The sequence below is a fragment of the Struthio camelus genome, chromosome 12 (assembly GCF_040807025.1).
Source record: "Struthio camelus isolate bStrCam1 chromosome 12, bStrCam1.hap1, whole genome shotgun sequence".
In the NCBI taxonomy this organism is placed as follows: Eukaryota; Metazoa; Chordata; class Aves; order Struthioniformes; family Struthionidae; genus Struthio; species Struthio camelus.
Genome location: NC_090953.1, coordinates 16,949,884 through 16,974,838, shown reverse-complemented (window position 1 = coordinate 16,974,838; position 24,955 = coordinate 16,949,884). Strand labels below are relative to the sequence as shown.

At 41.0% G+C, this 24,955-nt stretch overlaps 1 protein-coding gene across 1 annotated transcript in view; it reads right to left on the bottom strand.

The window, feature by feature from the left end:
• The window catches only part of MYZAP (myocardial zonula adherens protein), a 54,935-nt gene extending 30,556 nt beyond the window's left edge, over positions 1–24,379 (bottom strand). Inside the window, exons 1-7 of the mRNA XM_068958269.1 lie at positions 24,235–24,379; positions 18,263–18,352; positions 8,935–9,093; positions 6,597–6,689; positions 4,810–4,923; positions 3,811–3,963; positions 829–954 (exon numbers count right to left, since the gene is read on the bottom strand). Of these exons, the coding sequence (XP_068814370.1) occupies positions 829–954; positions 3,811–3,963; positions 4,810–4,923; positions 6,597–6,689; positions 8,935–9,093; positions 18,263–18,352; positions 24,235–24,318 (819 nt within the window). The 5' untranslated portion in view covers positions 24,319–24,379. The remainder of the gene's footprint in view (positions 1–828; positions 955–3,810; positions 3,964–4,809; positions 4,924–6,596; positions 6,690–8,934; positions 9,094–18,262; positions 18,353–24,234) is intronic.
• Between the last annotated feature and the right edge of the window lie 576 nt (positions 24,380–24,955).

The following is a 24,955-nucleotide window of genomic DNA, read 5'->3' as shown; positions in this document are numbered from 1 at the left end:
CATTTACAGCCAAATTAACATACAACGTATAACTGCGGAAGAAAAATTTTTAGACCACAGAGTCAGGCTAATAGTTTTGAAATAGAGTTCAAAAAACTTTTCACTATACCTGCTCTAGAAGTCTGGAAGATTTGTGACCCTAAATATGTATACTATAGAATTTCCTGGAGAATATCAAAGATTTGGGGCAGTTTGAACTGCATAGGTACTTGTAAAACATGATTTAGGAAACTTGAGAAAAGTGTTTACCCCTTTCTTGGATACTTGTTCACCCTTCTGAGGGCACATGCTAAGTAACAGTGGGAAAAAAATATGCTACTCCAGAAAATAGTATTTTTAACACCAAAGTTTCCCAAGTTCAGCTCTGTACTGTTCTCACATGTAAAACAATATGAATGAAAAGAGGCAAGAGACTCTACCTTCAGTCTCAGTGACTATCTTTATCTATCAGCTAGAACAAAACAAACTGCAAATAGAAAGGTTCTACTTGTGGGGCGGGGGGAGGTTGCGGGATAGGAAAAGTTCTTGCCCCAGTAGCATTCAGCTAAGTTGACTTTTTCCATTCTTAAATTGTCACGTTTCCAGAGTCAGAAGTAAAAACCAACGTACTTAATTTCAGATTTCGAAATTTACATTGTCGTTACTATTATTGTGTTTGAGTACATTCTTTTGTCGGCCCTGGACCTCCAACAGCTTGCCAAGTTTAATAGTGGTGGCATGACAAGTCACAGAGGCTGCAGTGAAGAAACTTTTTCAACTCTGGAGTATTAGGTGACTGAGGAATGACACCCAAGCTGAGCGCCACTCTTACAGATAGGCTGTACGTACTAGGAGGATTTCTTTCTCAGCTTTATGTTTCTGCTCCTCTTCTCGCATTTTTTCTTCATACTGACTATATAGTTTTCTTGTCATTTCCCTCATGACTTCAGCATTGGCTTCTTGTGACGATTCCACCTATGAGATAGGGCAGAGAGAAATTCACAGTTGATCCATGAGTCACTAGAGCACTGCTGGCAGCGAGACAAAGGAGCTCACATAGTGTGAGGATGGCACCTTGAACTTTTAGTCCCACCTTGTTGTAAACTTCATGCTGCTGCAGCATGTTTTCATTTGCATCCAGACCATTTACAAAATTCCTCCAGTCTAGAAGTCATTCAAATTTGTACAAGGCACAGTTGCATCAAGTTTCAGGTTGCCTGAATTTAACTGACCATTGCCCAGCCAAGACCAGACCACCTCTCTGCAGTCTGCCCTTCCATAACAGCTTCCCAGTTACTCAACTTGTTCCCTGTTGAAAAATATAGTCTCTGCTCATGTTACAGAAGTGTAGGTTAGAGATGGTCTAGACTCAACTCCTGTTTCTAAATGATTGTGAACTCTCAAAGCGATGCTTATGTTAGGCTGAACCTAAGTATGGGTTGCTAACTGGAAGACACAGCTGCACCCACCCTCCCTCCTGTCTTGCTTTTTCCTGCAGTGCCGTTGACGCAGGCACAAGAACTAGGGTGACCATGCAGCAAACTAGATCAGGGAACAAAGCTGGCTGAAAATGAATACACCCACAGGGAGGGGAGGGTTAATTTTTAACCCTAGGACCAGAAAAACTACTACTGGCACAGAGAAGAGGGCAGGAATAGTTATTCAGAGACAGGATTTCCCCTTATGTCGGTTCAAAATGCTCAGTTGAACCACACCCTCATTGATTACACACTAGATAGGACGTTCACAGCTTAAGCCCATCTGCACTGTAAACTGTAACAAAAGCAAAGTAAAATAGCTTAGCCATAACATAGTTCTCACACTTGAAATGCTGTAAATCAGACAAGGCTATAGTGACATGCTACAGCCATGTCCGGGAGAGGAAGAACACACTGTCATCTGGGAGGAGATTACAGTGTTCCCTGCTAGAACATGTAGTGATTACAGCCACGAAATATTTGGGTTTGATGATTGAGTTTTTTCATTTCAAGGAAAGAAAGATGTATTGAACTCTTGCGTCTATCTTGCCCAGTGGTAAGCAGCTGTTTTACTGGCCCATAAGATAACAAGAGAGTATGCCATCCTTGGAAAAGAGACTGAGCTCTGAAAGACTCTAGCTGTACAGCAATCGCCCCCTCTGGCATCTCACCCAGACCTACACCGGCACAGAGGCAGCAACTTGCACCTTGTGACAGGAGCTGGAGTTAAATTAAGTTTCAGGACAACGTGAAACCTCCAGCATTACAGGAAGCCTGAAAGAATCGCATCACTCAGAAAAGGCCAACAATTCAGCCCTAGAGCCATTAAGATGCACTGAACTGGAATACGATCCCTGGCTTTGTGTCTCCATCGTTCCTTTGCTGATGGTTTGAGCAATGAGAACAGTAAAAACAAGCATAAAATGGAAGACACAGCTGTTATAATATTCTTGAACAACTCTCCAACCTCAGCTCTTCTGTGCTTCTATGAATAAACTAAACCTAGTAAATAAGAAACATGGGTGTGGTTCACCTACCCAGGAAATAATCAGGGCATATGGTAGTTACTGCTTTTCCACTACTAACCCTCTATGCTCCACACCACTGTCTTACATTCTGCCCTAGAATCAAATCCCAGGTGTGACGGGACATACAATTTTACTTTTAACTTTCAAAGACAACAGCAAGGTATTTTATCCACTAACTTTGTAATAAAACTGCAGCTTCGAGGGCCAAATCTTAAACATCTTCTGCATTAAGGCAGGGCCCATACCCACATTCTGCTCACCTGAGTGCGCTCAAAGATAAGCACATCCTTAAGCGCTTGGCTGAATTGGGACTTAGCTGCTATTGTCTGCCCTTAGAAGCATGCATACCTTCCCCTGACTTGTCGGTGCATGTCCTTAAGATTACAGTACAGTCCAAATTTATGTTTTGAAACCTAAATAGCATCAGCGTCACTTTCTTCTTTTAATTGGCTTTTCCCTCTTTTTATTTCCTGCTGACAGTGCCAGGTACAAAATATACTACTTGTACAACCCTTAAGGCTTCACTGTGAAAGGAAATTAGAGTATGTACTCTAAGCTAGAACACACTTCTGTTAGTGTTTTCTCTTTTAGCCATTCATCATTAAGCATGACTATACGTCACTAGAGAGCTGAAATGAAACATCTGTTCCAACAAAATTAGACATGAGTAAACCAGCAATCACAGTGACAAATTCTGATAAACTACTATAGGCAAATTATTCTATTTTGAGCAATTTCAAGAGAGATAAGGATTTCCAGAAGAGGGGTTTTTCTTTTTCGTTCCTTTTTTTTTTTTAATGACACTAAAAGATCATATTTGTCAGGAAAGGGGAGAAAAATGGTTAAAACTTTCTGGCATACAAGACCTTCCAGTTTGTGTTTTACTCCTTTGCATTTCTCTGGAAGAAATAGTTTAATTCTCTCTCCAAGACACTTGCTCTTACAGTACATCTCTGCTGACTGTATGCTCATAAAACTGAACAGATTACCTACTAAAATTGGACAGTATCAAATAAACAAACTCAACATCAAGACTTTTTTAAAGCACTGCTTAGAGTTACAAAATTCCTTTACTTACAATAATGGACCCTAAAAACCATTTAATCGTTTGGATTTCCACCTGCCCTGGTTAGTAATCCCATGTTATGGAAAAACTAATTGTTGCCATCTGTTTACTATTAATACAGTACCAATTCACAAAAGTATGTTGGCTCTAGGTAAAGTCCGAGGCATGATGGATGAAGAATCCTTTACAAATAAGGCCAAGGAATATACTCATAATGTCCTTATTGTGCAGTATTGCTAGGGGACTACATATACTGTACCTTTAATTTCAGTAACTGATTTTCAATTTGTGCTGTTTCCAGTTGCTTCTGTTTCTCTCTTAGTTTTTCCATAGATTGCTCATGTGTGTGTTTTAAATTCCTTATTTGTTCCCTTATATCAGTGTTCTCCAAAGTAACATCCACTAGCGTTTTCTTGAAGAAAGAGGCAAACCACATATTACAATCACAAATAACTGGTGAAATAACATAATCAAAAGATTATGGCACAGACAGAACATCTAAAAGTTTCCTGATTTTTCAGTGCAGTGGGAACAGCTTTGCAAGCTTTAACATTTTAAATTTTGGCTTTTGTTGTATTTGGTCTGCTAAAAAGTATTTCCATGAGGAATACGCTCACTGAAGTGAAGCCCTGGAACACTATAAACAATGCAAGGAATACAGACTAATTTCAGTATAAACGTTACTCCCAACAGTCTTCCTTTATTCTCTCCAAGAGCCACGCTAAACATATTAAACACGCTAGACTGAGAAAAACTGTGACATACAAGAGGATAGAAGCATTAAGTTGTTCACCTCAGATATGTGGGAACCGGAAAGTCTTTCAAACAGAAAGCGCGTTCCCCCCTTCTCCCTCCCCCATACATTTCACAGCTATGTAAAGCCTCACAAGCGTTTAGCATCCAAACATGCCACTTCCACTTCTATTAACAGGTCAGAAGATGTGCTGGTTTCCACATTATAGAATAAATCACATTTTCACCTTAGATATTTCATAAGGACAAGGCTAGTGGCATTAGTCTGCCTACAGTTTAGTATCACTTTACTGTATATTATTTTTATAGGCTTTTTAAAAAAAACAGGTTTTTTTTTTTCTTATTTTCGTATTGGCTGCCTCAAATATCCAAGGCAGTGTTTTATGAGTCTGTTTCGTGTTAGAATCTCTAAGAATCTCTATTTGTTATCTCTGTTTTAGGCATACTCTCAAATCCCTGTCAGAAAAGGCAACCGTCAGTTGTGAAACAGCTATTAAAAATGTACCTGCAAGTCTATTGATGCTGATGTCAAGGAGCTGTTCATTTCACTGAAACTATCTAAGGCTGCAGCCTGAACTCGCACATGATTCTCTAAGGATTCCTGGTGAGCATTTGTCACCTGAGCAGAAGAAAAAAAAAAAAAAGTAAATAATGTTCAAGTTTACCTATTCTTTCAAAAGGAGTTACAACAGAGAAACAGCCCATGGTTAATTTTCACAATATAAGGATGCTTAAAATATATAGGCCCCAAACCATATCCCTGTACCTCAAAAAACTAAGCAAACATAACTTGTAATCCGTACATGCGAACAGGAACATGGTGCCAGTATCTGTTTATCGCTAGCCTGTAATCCCTGTAACAGATGCCCTTTTGGAAGGAGCAAGAGAAGACTTGACAGATACCAGTTCAGAAAGCTGCTACACAGGCCAGCTGTGAAAAGTCACAGGGTGGAAGCCGGGTGAATGCAAGAAACGAGGCAACCTAGAAAGGTTTGGGTGAACTGCAGCATGGCCTCAGTTACGAAAGAAATGACTAATCAGGTGCGTAAAGGAGCAAACATCAGGAAAACTGAAGGATGAAATGACATGAAGCAGGTGGAAGAAATCAGCACAGAGCTTTGTTGTGTGAAGATTTGTCATCTGTTACGTACGCACGTACCCACATGCTTAAAAAATGGAAAAAAAAACCACAAAGTGATATCATTTATGAAGAGACAGAAACCCAAACAGCATAAGTGATTATGAACCATTCAATAACATATAGAGAAAAATGCTACTAATGAAGGCCAGTCCAACATACATACTTGAATCGACCAGATTTGTTTCTTCACAAAAATATATGAATGCTAGCTATAAAAAAAAAAAAAAGCTAAGTAAAAATGTTTTGGATGGATTAAGAAAGATAAAAGATAAGAACTTGCAGGAAGAAGCATACTGCCCAGGGCAGGATATTTGGAATACAAACTGCAAACAAACTTCATGAACAAAAAGTAGCCCTGAAAGTCAATTGGAAAAAAGCGTAGCGATCCAAAGCTGAAGGGAAGAGTATGGCGGTGGTGGGGAACCACCCAAAATGTATAGTTAGGCTGAAGAACATCTGTGCTTTCTTTCAGATACTCTAAAGCATTAAAAAGCAGAGGGCTCAACGTGCCATTTATGTCAGAAGGAATCCATCCTGAACTGTTAGTTTGCTTCCAGACTACAGATTCTGTTAGAGCTGGTCAGAAACCTTCATTAAGGGAGATTTTCAGAGCAGGCAGGATTTCTACTGATTGAACGGGAGATCCAGGAGCGCAGAATTTCACCAGTGCTATTCAGTAACAATCAGGAGTAAAGAAGATAAAACTGCATCTGAGTCGCTATTTGCCTATAATACTTACTAGCTGGGGGACACAACTTCTGAGCCCCATTAAGACTATTTAACTCAGTTCACAGAAATTAGGCTTTCTCTCCTCCTCTCAAATTAGGATGAATTTTTTGAAGATTAAAGTTGTCACAGCATAAAAATGTCAATTTAACAGTAAGATTATTCAAGATGACATCAAGATTATTCCTTTATTTCCAAGAAGGGGGCAATTAGTAATTCCATATGCAAAAGCATCAATGTCCTATTTTTCCCCTTCGTGGAAGGAAAATAAATAAATAAATAAAGGCCGAAACAGACGACATGTAAAACTATGAACCAGAATTGCCTGAGAATTCATTTCTGTCCTGCTGAAGAAAAAAAGGTATCTAGATAACACTGGAACAGTTACGCTCTTATGCCTTCACTATAAATAAATGTATACTTACTTTCAGTTCATTGGTAAGCTGTTGTATTTTTCGTTTCATTTCATCATATTCCCCATACATTTTCTTTCTTACTTTTTCCAGAGTTGCTCTCACCTGGTGTTAGACAAATCAAATGTCTTTATCAATCAGACTTATTGATTATATTGCTTATATTGGGACACAATATTTTGTTTCTATATCCTTCACTGTTACTTTTAGTATTTTCCATTATTAAGCTACCTTTTTGCCAATGGCAATTTATGCTGAGAACTACAGACTTGTCTACATAGGGATGATCTGAATAAATGTCTCCAAGTAATTCTAAATTTCACTATACATATTTAAAACTGGTAAGCTAATAATTTAAACAATCAATTTCAATTAAATTATCCATTACTCATTCTAACCTAATTTGATTAGAAATGAATTAAAATTAATTTGAACATATACTTTTTTTCTTTCTGAAAAAAGCATCCACACTTGAATTTAATACAGCTTTATTCATTTGAAAGTGGTTAATTCAGTTTTCCCTGAGGGTCCTTTGAAGATAAATTCTTTAGTTTCACTGAGTTTGGACTTTAAGGCTCATAGCTGGCTAAACAATACATTAACCTGAATTTATGTAATTTCATCTCTAGAATTTGAAGAACAGAGTACTCAATTTGATTTCAATTAAGAACCATGGGTGTAAATTATACTTCACCTTTCTAAATAAAGACATGCGGGAAGCCAGCTTGTGTTTGCACGCCATTGCAAGCGTGCACAGACCCAGTCTGCTCGACAGCGTGCACTGTAAACACCGTAGCTCCATGTTTGCCTGCAGTCTACCTTCTGACTATGTAGTTCAAACTCTATTTCTTGCCTCCCCTCGATCGGACACAGTCTGACTGCAGATAATCTGGGGCAGTGAGCCTGCCTTGCCTCTGCAATGCCGAGGTGAGGCTCGGGGAAGGGACAAGAGGAAAACCTTTGTGGGGCTTTGTGTCAGAGGGGATGTTTCTGCCCCCAGGAAGAAGGGTGACAACGGCCGAACCTGCGCCAGGAGCGGACACGAGCCTCCCCCATTGTGTGCTCTCAGGGGTGCGAAACACAGTGGGAGGCTGTGACTCCGGTACCCCCTTGAGGGAGCGCTCCTCGCCCTGTCCCTGCCCCCGCCACCTCCACACACACACACTCTCTCTCTCTCTCTTTTGCGAAGTTACTTGGATGAAGAAGAAACTGTCAGCAGTTCTGACGTGGGTCACCATTTTCGGTCTACTGCAGTCAGCGCATTTGTGGCACGAGCAGGGGACTCTTATTTAAGACTGCTGATCTCACTTAAGGTGCAACTTATCTGGCAGGCCAAAGATCACAAGCTGGCTTAGCTGAGTGCAGCCTTTTCAAGGGAGCAGAACGGGGTCCACCGCTCAGCACACCTCCTCCCCATCCTCCCCACTTCTTCTTGAAAGAAGCAGTGGTAGGAATGTTCCCAGCGGTGAGCACAGGAACGAGAGCAGTGAGCCTGGGCTACTAGCACACCATGAGTAGCACGGAAGAGAAGCAAGTGCTGATAGCTCGAGATCCAGCAGATGTTAGGAGCCCACATAATTATACGGTCCCTTACGCTGCTGGCCTGATGCCACGTTCCTCCCTTTTGTATCAACGCCGTTCTCCTGCACTTGAATCACCAGAATATGATAAGCACTGACCAATAGCTTTCTGGGTGGTGAAGCTGGATGGAAAGAGAAGGTCAAGTTATTTGCTCTGGGCAAACTAGGGGATTGCTGCCAAAGGCTGAGAGCCAGAGCCTGACAGGTGAAGAGATGCTGAGTTTCAAGCACAGAGACCTGCAGCATTAGAAATGCACTTTTCTTGCAGGAGAGCTCCTGCCAATTATGATGTATGAGCATGCACAGAGAAACTAGTACAAAGTCATCCTTATTAGGTTGACTATTTTAAGGCTGCCCCAAAGCACAGCCAAGAGACTTTAATGTATCACCTAATTTGGGAGCTTTTTCAAAACTGAGGTGGGGGAAGGGGAGGGAGTAGGGGAAGAGGGAGGGAAAGAGTTCATCCTTCCAGGTATCTGTCTGCTTACAGTTTCTTTTGTATCAAATTTGACATTATGAAGGCTTTCGGACAGGAACCCCAAGGTCTGTTTGGCAGTTTCCTTGCCCAGCTGCAGCCCAGCTAGCGCACATAAGGAGTATGTGACCTGGGAGGTTTTTTTAAACTCGGGTCCTACCTTTAGCTTCAGAGTGGGTTCCCAATTCAAATCCAGGTATTGGCCTAGACAGCAGCCATCCCACATAACATTCGCAGCTCTATGAATTCAAGGAAAACATACTGGACAGATTTTGAAGCTGAAAGCATAACTCACTTCTTTAATGTAGTTCATCTCTTCTTTCAGCTGATCCGCTGACCAGCCGTAAACCACCATTTCTCTCTGATGGTTGTTGTCAGTCCGGTGCACGACACCATACACCATCCCATGAGAGAGCTTCCCTGGAGACATGCCATTTGGTACATGGTAGAGTTCCTTACAAGCAAATAAAAAGTTATTTTTAAATCAGTACTAAAATAAAAAAATAACAAAAATACAGTAACGTAAGGCCAGGAAAGACAGCCAACTATAGGTAAAGCGTAGCAATACTTAAGAACATTAGTTCCCAAACATTTGGGGGCCAAAATGTCAACTCTCATATTTTTGGAAGATCCATAAACTGGTATTTATCACTGATGATACAAATGTCTAATTTCTACCGGCTTTAATGGAAGTGATATATTAACAGCCAGGGAAAACAGGCTGTATTTGCCTGAGAAGAGAAAAGACACATAACACAAAAAGTTATCTTGGCTTATTTTTGTTCATCAACATATGTTCTTTTTTTGCATGTTTCTGGAGCACCATCAGCTCTCACAGTTTCCCTTTAACTCTTGCAGCCATGGAACCTCCCACCCCACAAAGTCCCTGCTGTGCAAAATATCAGAATTCACAAATTTAATCAAACTTTGTAGGGAGTTGTAAGAAGAAACTGAAATTGAATCTTCTTAAAAAAAAATCCCACAATTTAGGCAAGGTTTCATATGTAGAACTCAAAAAAATATCTAATTATCTTGTGTTTATTTTGTTGATACAGCTAGAATTTCAGTTTGCATTTAAAGCTAAGGACCTCCAAAGTAATCTAACATTCATTTTAGGGCTACACTTCTCTTACAGAAATTGCAGAACTGATGTGGCGAGAGCCAAAGCAGAGCCGCGAAACACAGCGTTTGTGTGGTTGTTAGAGCGTTATCCAATATCATAGGAGAGACAAAACTTTGCACTCAGGTCTTGCTAGGTAAGTAGAAAGGCATTTTTAAAGTCCCTAAACTTCTTATTTTTATAATCTGCAGGAATCTGTACAGCACACTTGTGATAATTGTATGCCTTATTTTAAGGCAGTCTTTGCAACAGATTCCTCTTAGTCAGAACATCAATACACTTGGTAAAAAAAAATCATGCAAAAAGTAGGAATTGTCTCCCTTTGCATGTAAATAAGTATCTCAAGGTCAGATGTAGCCACCTGACCTGACTACTCCCCTAGCCTCCCTTACAGTCAACCGAGAGAAGCACACTTCCGGGGTTTGACTCATTTGAGATGCCTGCCCTAGAAGTGCTTATTTCTCTCTCCTGATTACAGAGAGTCTAAATGACTAGCTATACTAAATGGAGACATGCACGTTGTGGCTTTAAAAAATAATAATAAAAAAATTAATCTCACCTAACTTTGAATAGTTGCAAACTGAGAACCTAGAATTAGTGATTATTTATGAATATAAAGTTAGAAAGACACAGTCTTAAGAATACAGCTGTTACTGCTTAACCTTGCACACAAGAAGAGTCTTTTGAAGGCTAGTACTGAGGACAAATCAGTTATAGATAGCTTTATTTAATTTTCTTTCTCAAGATTTATCAAACACAGTAAACGTACCAAATACATCGGCCTTAGAATATGCGCACGTGTGTGTCGGGGGGGTGCTGTTTTTGTTTTTCCCCCAAACTCTGTTGTTGATAAGTGACTCAGTACGAACTCTTACAGGCTTTGAGACTCTTTGCTAAACTAAGAGTCTAAGCAGTGTCTGAAAACTCTTTGACACCAAACAGAGGCAGGAAAAGATGAGCTCTTGTATCTGCCTGGGATCACACCCTAGAGAGTTTCCCATCTTCACCATGGCAGAGGGCAAGGGTGGCGCCTGCAGGCTAAAGCTCCTTCAGCTTTTAGCAGTCAAAGTAACACAACTTCAGTGATGACGCAGGAATAAATATTTCTTGGGGTAGGAGGAAAATGGATAGGAAAATCCGCTAGGATTAAGAAGAATGGGTAGGGATGGACACTTGTTTTACATGGTAGAGAATCACGGAAAGTTGTGTTCCTCTGGCATGGCACTGACAGATTTGCTCAACACTGCAAAGTCTACACACTGTCCTTTACTGTACCATTAATGGTTTAACTATACTGCTAAAGCTCGAGGGGTTGGGTAGGCCTAGGAGGGGAACAACCCCAGCACAAGCACCTGATAAAGAAAGTTTCAGGCAAAGAGCTACAAAGCTATACGCAACAATTTAAAAAGAAAGCCATAAAACCACTCAATGGAAAAAACATTGGGTAACCAGCCCTACCTCCACCTGATACCATTTTGCACTTTGAAGATATTATATGCAGATTTCATAGCCTGACAATCAAAAGTTACATAATTACGTATTACTAGGTTTTTTGTTTTGGTCTTTGGACATGTACAAACAAAAAACCCACACCCGGTATTTTAAGAGTGGAGAAAATGAGCACGCTTTACAGGAACTAGGTGAGGACACGACTCAAATTTTTTATTTGTTTGTTTCCAGGATTGCCCAGTTTCTTTGGTAGTTTCATCTCAGCTCCTCCCCTGAATCTGGATAAAGGGATTACAATTAAGTTCCCATCTTCCAGATAACCAAATGAATAATCACTTTGATTGTCTAGATGTTACTAAGGCCCCAGACATTGAACTCATACCCTTCACCCACTATAATTCATTTCTTGACATGAAGAACTGAATACCAGTAACTACTGAGATCCTTTGTGCCTCAAAACATTGGCAGAATTGTTTAAAGTGCTGTTTACAGACTTCTGTATGAAGATTATGATCAAGTTCCTTATTTTTAGAATATTATAAACACATTCCTAAGGAATGCTTTGAAAGATTTCTCTCCCCGCCATCCAAAGGAAAGACCAACAGATTCAGATTACCAGGTTTGCAGACAGAGAATCACCCAGGGCACTTTTATATTTCCCAGATGAACAGAATTGTATTTACAACTTAAAGGACAGTACATGCAGGATTAGGTACGCACAATCCAGACTGGTTATACTTCTCTTGCAAAAATGCTAAATTTGCTTGCTGTCTATATTTGCACAAGCCTCCCAAGATGCCTTTATCACTGCTATTTCAGAAGATTTATTTAAATCTCCATCATCTGCTGAGTGTTCCAGGTCTAATATGCGCTACTTAAAATACAGGATATTGTTCTTACCCTCCCTTCGTATCACAAATCTCAGGCAAGCACCTGTTAAAATTTCAGTACAGCCCTTGGTTGATTTAAAGCTGCATGAATCACCAGCTATACACATAGCTGCTCTCGTATTTCTTCAGTCCTTTTCCTTGCTGTTCCATTCCAGCTACGCTTGTCTTCCACCTGCCCCCCCACCCACCCCGCTTTTCCCTGCTTGGTAACTTATTTTTCCACTCCCAAGACCACTTGTCCCAGGGAGCAGCATGCAGCCTGACAAACATGGACTAACATGAGGCAGCTTCCCCTTAAAGAAGAGACTATAATCAGGGCACAAAACAACGGGGAAAGTTTTGTTCCATGCAGTGGTTAAAACGTGCAGTAGTTTTTGCTTTACTTGTTGACTACTTTCTTGTAATACACTTTTGCCTCAAAAGGAGGCCTTGCCGACTGGCTCAGTCAACTGCATCAAGCATATACCAATCACACATTCCGCCAGTTTTCTCCTCTCTTTAGTTACTTCCCCCCTTGTCTTTCTCCATTCAATATTTTTTCCTTTTTCTCCTTGCATTCTCTTCCTGATCCTCTGTCACATCCCCTTCTCTCTTGTGCTTCTTCTTCTACAAACCCTGGATTTCCCACATCCAAGGATTACAGAATCTTTTTAAAGTCAAACACTTTTTGTTATTTGCTTCTGTCTCCCATACATATCCCCTTTAAACTCAATGTTTCTGTGAGAAGGTCCTCACCTGTCTCCACTCTGATCTGCAGTGAGGTATCTTCCTTGAAGCTGGAAGGTTTTTCAAATTAGTTAAGCATTGTTGCTTAAGGTCAAAAGATCAGCCAACTCAACTCTGTAGGAAGGTTCCTGCTGCCCACCTGCCCAGCACTGGCTGCACTGGAGCCAGACCTTTCCTGAGCAGAGTCTGCTGCACCAAACGAAGCTCAGAAACCCTTCTGATGTCAGCTGCTGAGCTGAAGTTGCAGACTGAATTCAACCAACTCGTGACTCTTTCTTTGTACCTATAGCCAGCCTTATGACAATACAGGTTAACGGCAACAACACACCATTTTGATGCACACAAATACTATGGCAGATTCCAGGAACGTGCTTTGTCCAAGTTTTAGCAACAGTCATGTTGTACCTGGTGCGATTAAATGGTACGTATTAACAAAAAGTGGACTGTGTATACTTAACAAATATTTAAGACAGTAGCCTACACCCCAAGGTTGCAAAAGGCTTGATAATTGCCATGCATCCTGTTTATGTCTTTGTCCAAATAAGTAGCATGAGTAGCAAGTAAGTAATGTGAAGCAGATACACTATAAAAAACCCTAAATATGAGCTGAGAGCTGGGGTTTTTGTCTCATATGTGCAACTATATTGCGTGTGGTTTTATTAGCATTACGTAAGCCACACTGAGGGGAGAGTTTCTCCTTATCTATCTCCATAAACTTTTAAAATGAAAGTCAGACACCCTCATGCTTCATTTGTTCTCCCTGTCCAAAAATTGGAAGTAGAAGCACAGAAGAGGTATCCTGTTTTGAGGAAAAGCACATCTAATGTCACGATTAGCATAATTCTGGGGTTAGTGCACATGTGGATTTAATTTAGTAAGCACCTTAAAATTTTGCTAAATCACAATCTTCAGTTTACTAGCACCATCTAAAAACTCTTCTTTTAACCTACTACCACATCAGTTAAGCTACACTTTGTTTTCCTCAAATGCCACAGCCTTGGGGTTTCTTAAATACCCAGTTATGTTTTCCTTTTTAACTAGTTATACAAAGAGCAAGAACATTCACATTGTTACTTAGGTCATACATTTTCTGTCCTGTAAAATGACAGGTTTATAATATTGAGCTCACTAAGGAAAGTTACTGTGCTGTGAGAAAAACAGTTATGTTTCTTTGTATTCACCTACAGCTTATGAAACTCATGCTACATTTAGGGATGCTTCATATATAAATAGTATTAAAATATGGAAAATGTGCCAAGACACAGACATGAGTGTTCTCACACTCGTGATGCTAAATGAGAAGTATCTTTTAAACACATTCCAACTTTTAAGCTCTTAAAATGTTGTAGAAGTTAGGTGCCCATCTCAAAATAGAAAGGACAAGCACCACACATCAAGTCACATTTAATTGATGAGATCTGCACCCAGAACATCAATGTTTATACACTAAGAAAATAAGATACAGCAAATACAGCAGTAGCCACAGAAGTCAGTAGAATTCTTCCTATGCTCTGCATGTAGTGCTGTATTTAAGTAAGGAGTTACTTAATTAGCACACATCAAAATCAAGCAGTCAGTGCTAAAATTAAAGCATTTGAGGATATACACAGCCAGAGTACCAAGTGGATTTATGCTACATAAAACTAAGACACTCAAACCAAAATAAAAGTATATAATGTTATGTATTCATATAATTGTACTGGTTTAAGCCTTAACATTGGTCAAACTGTTGAAAGGCACAGATATAGGGAAGTTAGACAAATTTCTAGAGTGTTATCTTGCTTTCATTCTCTTTCCATGTTCCCAATTGAAAGAAAGAAAACAATCTGTCTACACATATCTGCATATTCTGCCCTGGAACACCTAGCTGCAGCTTCCACTGACACTTCCAAATTTAGCCCTAACAGTTAACTGCATGGAGGAAGGTACTAATGGATAAAAATAAAATAATCCCAAACACAGACAACAGAATTGTCCACTAGTCCTTTGTTATTCAGTCTGAGTTGCATATGATCTGACCAGCACAATATTCCTTTGTACTTCCTGGTGAAGTAAACAGCCTCACACTACTGTCTCCCATTGTCCAACATTAACTGAAGTAATGCAACAAACTTGCAATGGTTTCAGATACCCTCTAGCTACAGCTCTAGCGATTCAGAGATATTTAGCAGCAGGCTTTTAGCCTGTAAGTCGCAAAGAAGCAAACCTCTACATGTGACGCTAGTTCTCATGTTTCTTTCAAGGTGTCGCAGCCTAAATACAAATATAAAAACCCAGCCTGACACACAGGAGCACAAGCTCTCCCTTCAGTTTTTGAGATCACCCTCTAACTGTGTACCATCTGCCCGTCTTTCACAAAACAGGGGAGAGGCAGTCCAACTACATCAACGCTTGCAGCAGTTTTGTTGCAATAGAAGTGTCCAACTCCCTCCCTTTATTTAATCTGTTATGCTATTTTACAGTTATTTCATAGGCACGCAGCAATAAAAAAAGTTAGAAACTTAATACATTAATACAGATTTAATGAAATATAGCATACATTTTCTGTTAAACTTGGACTGCAATGAAAAAGGCTATGTTAATTGCTACTCTTATAACCAATAAAGATCCAGAATTACTTCTGATTTGACAAGATCAGATCTACCAAAACAAGGTACTGAGAGTATTAGCATTAGCGAGAGCTTCTGTACAGTTCACCAGCTGATTTTGCAAACAAAACATCTCCTAATGGTGCTCAGCCCCAGAGGTGCTGCCATTCACAGCAGATATACAAAAAACCAATAAACAGTCAGAATGACATCACGATGTCACATTAAGGGCAGCTCAAAATCACCTCCTTCTCATGAAAGATTAGAAAGGTAAGAATACAACCAAATGTCAGGCCAGGGTATATTTATAGTTTTTTCGCATTCCCACCAGCCCTGCTTGGCAGCGGGTCTGCAGGACTCGTCCTGCACAGATGGGGACAGGGACAGGAGTGCCCAGCAGCCCGGCTTCAAGCACCCTGTCCCCAAGGTGCTCCAGCAAAACCTGCACATCCCACAGGCTGCACACACGGTCCACCCCCATGCACCACACTGGGGCTTTTTAATTATCAAATACATTTTCCAAATGCTTTTCCATTATGTTTATTCTCCTGACACTCAGCATTTAAAGGTACCACAGAACTGTGGTTTCCTTCAGAGACTGCTCTTGGCAGAGCTGTACTTTTTGACCTTAAACTGAAAAGTGCAGGGCAGGGAAGTGCCTGGTTCCCTAATCTCTCTTTATCATCCCTGTTCACAAACAGGAGACATAGTTCTCATAGGGGTGTTTGAGGATTATCTGACATTTATAAAATTCTATTGTTCTCGAAGTACTTTAAGGAATTTCATTAACACTGAAGATCAGATCAGTTGAACATGGGTGGATCAGCAGAGACACTGGATCACTGCTTTTAGGAGATACTTTTATCTTACTGCAAACTTTAAAAAGAAAATGCATCACAGCTGATTAAATAATAGCCCTGTGTGCACTACAAGTTACTATGTAACTAATTCAAATATATAAAGTAATACATTACAGAGATAATAAAAATCTACCAGCAATAAATTACTACCTTATTTCAGAGGCAGGAGGAAAAAACATGATCATGATCAGTGATTTTTTGTGGTTGCTTCTATACATTATGAATATACAATCTGCAGGGATACTTTCTGGATTACACAAAGCCTATGAGACACAAGTTGATGGCACAATTATTACACATATTTTTTAATTGCTATGACTTGGACTAATTAGATGCCATCTAGCTCTGAGGGCTTTCTATATGCTTCCTACACGTCTTTAACTTCAAATTTTGTAAAAATACTGAGCTTTAGAAAACTACTAAAAATATACAGTAACCAAATTACATATAAATTTTTTTGATATCAACTGCAAAGGACCCATCTCTTAAAAGAGGTACAGTATACTGAAATGCAACATGAGCCCAGTAATGTGCAGCGCCTTCATACCCCCTCCTTAATATTCTCTGAAAGAAAATCCACTTGCCCTAACTCATATTAAGGGAGAAATACAGCTCTCATTAAATTAAATATAAGGTTTCACAAACAAACAAAAAAAGTCACATAAGAAAGTGACTAAGAATTGTCCCAGCCCTAATCATTCATACTTCTTTCTCATCATTAAACTACTCAGCACAGTCAAGTGAGTAAGCCAAGAGTCAATATCTATCCTCCTCAAAAACAAACTTGCATTATTCTTAGGGCAATGGGCCCATACACCTTAGGCCAGTCCAAGCGTTTCTGCAGTCACGCACAAAGCAACAGAGAATTGAAGGTGGTGGGGGAAGATTCTCTAACTGTTGCAACTAAACCCCTCTGAACAAAATGAATTATTGCAGTTTATTGGTAGCCCAAATTTAGTTTGCACTAAGGCCTCTTTACTCCATTCTGTAAGTAACATTTATAGATCCTCAAAAACCTATAACTCTGCCAGAGCAGTGTATGAAGAGCTGAATGTATACAAGATTCCAGCACAAGAAATATCTGATAAATAATCTTTATTTTGACCACTTTGTTTTGCATTTATTGTAATTGTTTTAAAATGTTTGTCATTCTGTGTCATTTCACAGTTACTTTCATTTATGAGAATCACTAAGCAATTACTTCAAAGATATACTATTGTTGTACTGCTTCTTTTTTTCATACTGCTATTTAGACATGAGGCCTGGTAAGCTCAGTCAAATTCTTGTTTGGTTTTGGTTTATCAAAGTGTAAATGTGGTTAAGTGGTGGAGCCTATCCAGCTTTCCTTAAGACAAGTTAAAAATAATCTACTGCACTGAAACAGCTCTTAGAGCTCTCGGCAGCTCTGCACCAAAGAAGCTTTAAGATTTTTTTTGTGCGAGTGTTACTTGCTTCTAGGAAAAACTGGCCTTTTGAACCCTTAAGTCACTTCCTCTTCAGAACAATCTTGAATTCTTCATTTTGTATTCCTTATTAGTGCATCACCTATTACCAAAATTAACTCACCTAGCAAAATACCCAAGTTCCAAGCAAGCCATACACATTAAGACACAAATCTCACACAGTGTTAAGCCTACATGAACCACAAGATCCCCATTAGGTGAGGATCTTCTTGTACAATCCTTAATGTAAGGCCACGTTCTTGATAGGGGTTTCCTTCTCTTCCTGTGCATAAATATAAGATAAACCAGTCTTAATGGTACCTCAGCCATACTTCACAAATCTACTATTGTCCTTCTAGTCTATATGCAGTTTTGCTGTCCCCAACTCCAGAACTCAAGTTCAAGCTCACAACTAACTTACTGGGCTTCCCTGTGTACTTCAGTCTTCCAAAGTGATCTGGGTCCCATCACCACAAATTTCTGCTTCTGTGGATGGCAGTATTTACTCCTTTTCTATACAGAATTTAACTTTGTTTCTTAAAACTTACTTTTTTCTTTCTCTCAGGTTCCTTTGTTACTTGCTCGGGCTGTGAGCTTTCATCAGGTGGTACTGTTAAGCGTAATCTGCAGACATTCATCTGCAAGGAAAACAGAAGTTTGCTTTTAGAGTGCTATAAAATTTTATTTTAGTAACTTGCTTTAGAAAGTGAACTGTGTTTGCATTCAAGTTCTAATTTACTATTTTCTACTGTCTGCCACATACCTAACGAAACAAAATTATATTTTAAAAGTTGGAGGCTTTTTTTAGCTGGCAAGAAATAATTCAAGGGCATCCCCATAATTACATACCTGAAATAGCAAAAATCTGTTTCAATCAACAACATGTTCTTACGCTCTCGTAAGTGACACTGAGAGCTGAGATATTAGAACAATAAACAGCATTTTCCAGTTTCTCAGCTTTGTATGCAGTTTTGGCATACTTCTCATCTTCAAAATGGATTATTTAGAAATAAAAAGCATATTACAGAATCACAGAATCGTTTAGGTTGGAAGGGACCTCTGGAGATCATCTAGTCCAACCTCCCTGTTCAAGCAGGGTCACCTAGAGCATATTGCCCAGAATTGTGGAGTGAATATTGTGGAGTGAATACCCCAGTACCCCTTTTCTGTTCAGCATATACCCAAGTACTTAATCTGATGATACCTCAGAACTGCAATCCCACTGAATTTATACAGAAATGCTATTGAAATATGCTACATACCAAGGTGTTTATAAAAACTAAGCTTCAACTGTTTCACAGAAAATTTGAGAGGCCTCGTTTCCTAACTGATTTCAGAAAAGCCATTTTCTTCCTGGGGAAAAAGGGTAAGAGAGTTGATACCTTTCTACCCCTAGCCACCCTGTTTCTCTTGCTTAAACTGTGAGATTTTTGGTGTGACAATGTTTTTAAAACAAGGCATCTCATACAAGAGAGACATGGTTACAACTTTCAGCCTTAGCAATATTCACGAGACCTTTCAGTGGAAGACAACCATAAAGCCTAAACAGTGGATACCAAATGCTGAAACGAGAAATTCCTCTGTCAAAATTCTAAACTTCCCAACACCTTCCTGTAAAAATCTACCTCTCAGTTGACAGTAAACATGGCTCTTAAAACTCTTCATCAATTTGTCTGAAATACCTTCTTTCATGGTTACTGTGGGCTTTCACCACTGTTCTTCTATAGCCCAGCATCTTATCTGATCTAAATCTCTGTAGTTTCTCCCAATTACTTTACATCCAGCTGTGCAGAAGCTGTACCTCTTGCTGAACTATGCCTTTCCACCGCATCCACACAAGCTCTTGCCCAGGCTCACAGTTCATCCCTTGATCACTACATCACTTCCTTTTGCCTTGACAAAGGGGCGATCACATTCTGCTCACAGGTGTTCAGGCTGTAGTAGCAAAGTCCTTTTCACAGACCACAGATTTTACCATTTCACTCATTCACTTCTGACTGTCTCTCATATCAGCTAAGCTAATATGATTTCCCTTTCAAGGCTCTTTACAACACAACCTGGTCATAGCACCACTGTTCAGACTGCTGACAGTGATGCCCACTTTCCAGAAAACAACGATGCTAGTCTCCCTCCAATAACGCTTTCAAACACGCATCTTTTAGCTTTTTCTTCTTCCTAAGTAAACAAAATTGGGACAACTACCTGTAAATACCTGCAGCAACTTTATTATTTTTTTTCCAGCCATTCTTTAAAAATGTCCTGTTGAGATGCCTAAATAAATCAACAGCACTTAGACTGTGGATATGCCAAAAGCATAGTGAACTATACCGAACAATGCCACTTTGTACTGCCTCCCATCTTCCTCTCTCAGTTTGGTCTTTTAGGTCTGCAAGCTCTTCTACCAAGAAAGAAAGGTGCCTTGACCTACAGGTGAAGTTCTTAAAAATATGTGATCTGCATCTGTATTTTAAATATATATATATATATTAAAAAAAAAAAAGATGTCCATAAAAAGATCAAGGTGAAATATAACATAACCTTTAGACCTGTAGAGGCTACTTTTTGTGCAGTGGGCTCATTACCATAATTCAGCAGTCAGCCATAGGCAATCAAATCTAGAACAGGAAGCCACGGAGAAAATTTAGTACAGAAGTAGGTTATGCTTTCAAACATGAAAGCATAGTTCTCTGGGATAATTCCCAGAGAACCATGAAACAATAGAAAGCATTTAAAAGCGTTGAGTCCTTGTACACTGGCTTTTGACACTGACTGAGTGCTATCTGTATTCTTCATGAGAAGAAAACACCAGATTATTCCCTCATACTGCAGGACTTGAAGGTGCTTCCTGTTTACAATTTAGTTATCAAGCTATGCTAATAAAATCCTCAAATTTGGAGCTTATTGGTTCACAAGGTAATTAAAACCATGTTCTCTCATCTATTTATTTTCCATTTCCCCCTGCTCTTTCTTCCCACTAGCTCAGCAAGGCTCCTTCCTCTAAAAGACACATGTTTATAACAAAATGGGAAAGGCAGTCTGGCACTCCTTCATGTAAGCAAACATAGAAAAAACAGCCCGTAAATAGGAAATAGAACTGAATTTGTGCTGTAATGTGCAGGAAGTGATAGATGAGGTCAACTCTTTCATGGAGTGTTTTCAAATGAAGGAAAACTGGGCTAAAAGGAACAAAAAGCCTGCTAGCAGAAAACATGAAAAATGCAGAAACAGTGTGATTCAAATCAATAGAAACAGTGACAAGCAACTCAGAGTCAGGAGAGATAAAGTTGCTTGTGATTCTCTGAGGCTGGCAAATGGCTTGCCTGTTAGTCAGTATAGGACTAATTGTAGCTGTCATATTTACAGATTCATAGTGCAGAAATTGTAAATAAGTAATTATCCCTGTACCTGTATACTAGTTAGTGAATCATGACTGCCTGTTACATTACAGCAATTCATACTTCACAGGGTTACTATGAAGCAAATCACAGAAACAACTATGTTGGAAATACAAACCAATAGCAGCAATTAGTGGAAATTAGGAATGCTGTATAGTCAAGGGGTTGTTACCACTGAAACTCTTTTTCTTTCTCTTTTCTTTTTACTCTTCCTTCTCTATTAGCCGCCTCAAATCACACTTTTACTTCTTTTCTACTTCTTGACTTCTGTGCTAGCTTTTAAAACACCTCAAATCAGGATCGTATTTTCAGCAGTATTTCTGCCATAAAATGAAAAGTTTTAATGTTTTATTTTACAGCCTGTTGCATACAAATGCCAGACCACGAGTGGCATCGGCAGCTGCCTGAGCAGTCTGGCCTTGAAGTCAGGCCCAGGGAGACTTGTACGGCAGCAGTAAAGTACCACTCGATTTTGTATTCCTCTCTAGACTATTGTTTATAAACACAGCATCGCTGTGTTTATAAAAGTAAATCTATAAAGTAACCATTCACTAGGACTCCTCCTGGACCACAGATGATGCACTCTCCCTGAGCACACAACTACAAACCACACTGCTGAAAATCAAGAATGCTGTAGGGATGAGAAGGGAGAAACAATGGGTATCACTTTTCCCTCTACCCTTCAGAAGCAATTATAGATATCATATCTATACTGTTCTCGCAATACCATGTTTCCTACGGAAACCGCACGCCATACCATTTGTCTGCAAGTCTACTTGACCAAATGAATGAGCAGGCTCACACGGAAATCACAGCCAGCCCTCCTCCCACAGCAAACAGGCTCCAGTGATGCCTTAAAATGGAAATGAAATCACAACAGGAAGAGCCTCAATTCAGTGCCAAACAGTGGCAGAATAATGTGCAACTAAGGATGGAGGAGTAATTCCCATAAACAATGGGGTTATGCAGAAAAGGACTCAGGAGGAGAAGGAAAGAGAATTCCTCTCACCGGGAGAAGCTGTGATTCAGTTTCCTTCAGCTGCTACCTGACAGTAAAAACAAGGGAGAAAAAACAGGCAGGGACAAAAGCGGCTTCCACCCCACCTTTATGTCATCAACAGTGTAACTCTGGGAGCACAACTTTTTAAAAGAAATAGAAAAGTCTGTGAGTGTCAGGTATTCTAGACTATTAGATTTTAGTTTGATTTGCAGCATCTGTAGTTTTGGCAAGCCAACAACATAAGTAATTGTAAACATGCCAATGTTTTATGTTCGTGCCTGGCTTTCTGACACCAATAACCCACAAGCAATATTTCCAAAGCTAATCTGATATCATTTGCAAAACACATATACAGACAGGAAAACAAAGACTGACAGGCTCACCCCAGTATAACACCAGACAGCAAAAGTTTACTGAGTGTAATGGAAATTAAGAGGTGAGGACATGCTCATTTATCAAATTTCTAAGAGATTAGCGGGATAGCATAGAAGAGAACTACCGTAATACAACAGCTAAGGAAAAAGCCAATCTAGGTTAGTTAAAAATGTTAAGAATTCATGGCTCAGATCCACAATCCACATTCATGTTTACCATCCTACTCAAATCAGTAGGGTGCAACTTAAAGACAAATACAGATGACAGATTCAGTTTGAGTAACGTTCTCCAGGCTCTTCCCCCCCCCCCACCCCCTTCAAACAAACAAGCTAACCAACAAGTTCAATGGCCCAAAATCACTCCCTTTGCCTAAGACCAGATGTTAGCTTTTGACTTTCAAAGGCGAAAGCAGAAAAGGAGTCAATCTGAAAAAGTAGAAAAGTACTTTCTTTGGTCTTTATCTGCTGACCGGTCTGCTCCACCACTGGATCTCCACTACAAGACTCTTCTCAACACCTCAATTAAAGAGCACTTTTCCTGTGACCACAGGCAGGTAGGAACGCAACACACATCTTTCATTTATTTAGCAGTTATTCCAACTGTCTTCCTCCTCTCTTTTGACAGCTCATGGTGAGGGACTCGCATTTCACTACAAAAAGACAGCAGCTTCCCCAATGGGTTTTACTTGCAAAATAGGTTTTACCAGTTTCTTTAAGAGACTATATCAGATAAACTCCAGTTTACGTTGTCCCTGAAAATTACACCATGGAGATGAAAATAAGAAAATTAACACTCAAACATAAATTCTCTTAGTTTTAACCTCTCTACGAAACACTAAAACAGAAAACTCAACACGAACGTGGAAGATAATAGATGCTATAGGGAACATAATAGGTATGATTTCCAAGTCATCTTAATTTTTCCACATACATGAGCAATTTCATTTTTACTGTGAACCTAAAATGCGGTATTTTCTAAACTCATGAAAAAATTAAAAGTTAACATACAAAGGCCAGAGTTTTTTTCTGTGGAAAAGCCTGACTTGCGGGTCATCCCTGATTGACCCAGATTTTTGGAGTCTCCAAACAATCACTAAACAATTCAGCAAGTGTCATGGTCACACAATAGCGTTTGTTTGTAAGGGAAAGCCTATCACTTGATTTGGTTGACTTATTTCTTCACAGGTGGAAAGCGCACCCACAACGATAACAGCGGTGCCACGCAGTGAAAAAAAAGGCTATTTAAAGCAGGGTGGCTGCAGAGACATTCCTGACATACCTGCCAGAGTTTTAACAACTTTTTAGAAACGACTCCTGGCTGATTAATACACCACCATTGTTCATCTTAGTTATGAAAATTACAGAAAAAGAAACGTAAGTAGCATTCCTGTATTTGAAGAGCTCGTTTGGAAAAGAAACGACTATTCGCCAACAGCATCTAAGTCATTCTGGTCAGCTTCCTCCCTACTGTCAGCGCTTGCACGGGCAAGTTCCCGGTTGCAAACACCCAGGCGCGTTTCGCGGGACACAAGCAGCCTCCCAGACGCGCCTCCGCCGCAGCTTTCCAGCGGCGCAGCCGGAGCGGAGCCGGCGCAGGGTCGCGCCCGAGCGCAGCCGCGGCCGCTCGGCCGGGAGCCGCGGGGAAGCGGGAAAAGCGGAGGGGAGGGGAGGGGAGAGGAGAGGAGGGGAGGGAAGGGGAGGGGGCACCAACCGCGCTCGGCCCGCGCCCGCGCCCCCCGCGCCCCGCGCACCTTCCGCCGGGCGCGGCCGCCGTCGCCGGGCGGCCTCCGCGGGGTGGTGGCGGTGACCGTAAGCCCCGAGCTGTAGCGCAGCATCGCGGCGGCCGCCGGCCAGCGCCGGCAGCGGCTCCCTTTGGCCGCCGGCGCCGCTCCGCCCCCGCGCACACGGCCGCGGGCGGCCGCAGGGGCCGGGCCGCCCGGGGGCCGCCCCCGCGGAGCGTGCGCCCCGCGCTGCCTGCGCGCAAGGGAGCGCTTTGCTCCCTCCCCTTGCCGCGGAGCAGCCCGCCGGCGGGCAGGCTGCGAAGAGCCCCCGGCCTCCCCCACCCCGAGGGGGCGGCTCCCCCCCCCACAAAACCGCTCTTTTCGTGGGGCCACCGCATCCCCTCCCCCTTAGGGCCGGGGCCTCCCCGCGGCACCCCGTGCCTTGCCTCCCGCGGGCCCTCCTGGACAAGACACGGCAAAATCACTGCAGGGTCGCGGACCCCGGCAGGCTGGTCCCGGGGATGCTGCGGTTCGAGCCGGGTGTTGCATTTCCTCTGGTCCCGGGAATTTCAGTTCACCACAACGCAGCTTTGGGGGGGCTTTGAGAGGGCCCCCAAAGGTGTCCACATGTCACTGAGTCACCTCCTGAGAAGGGGAAATAGAGGCTTGAGCCAGGGGCAGCCACTCGATCCCCATCTCCTGGCACCAGTCTGAGTGCTCTAAACAATAGAGCACTATGTGAAAGCTGGGC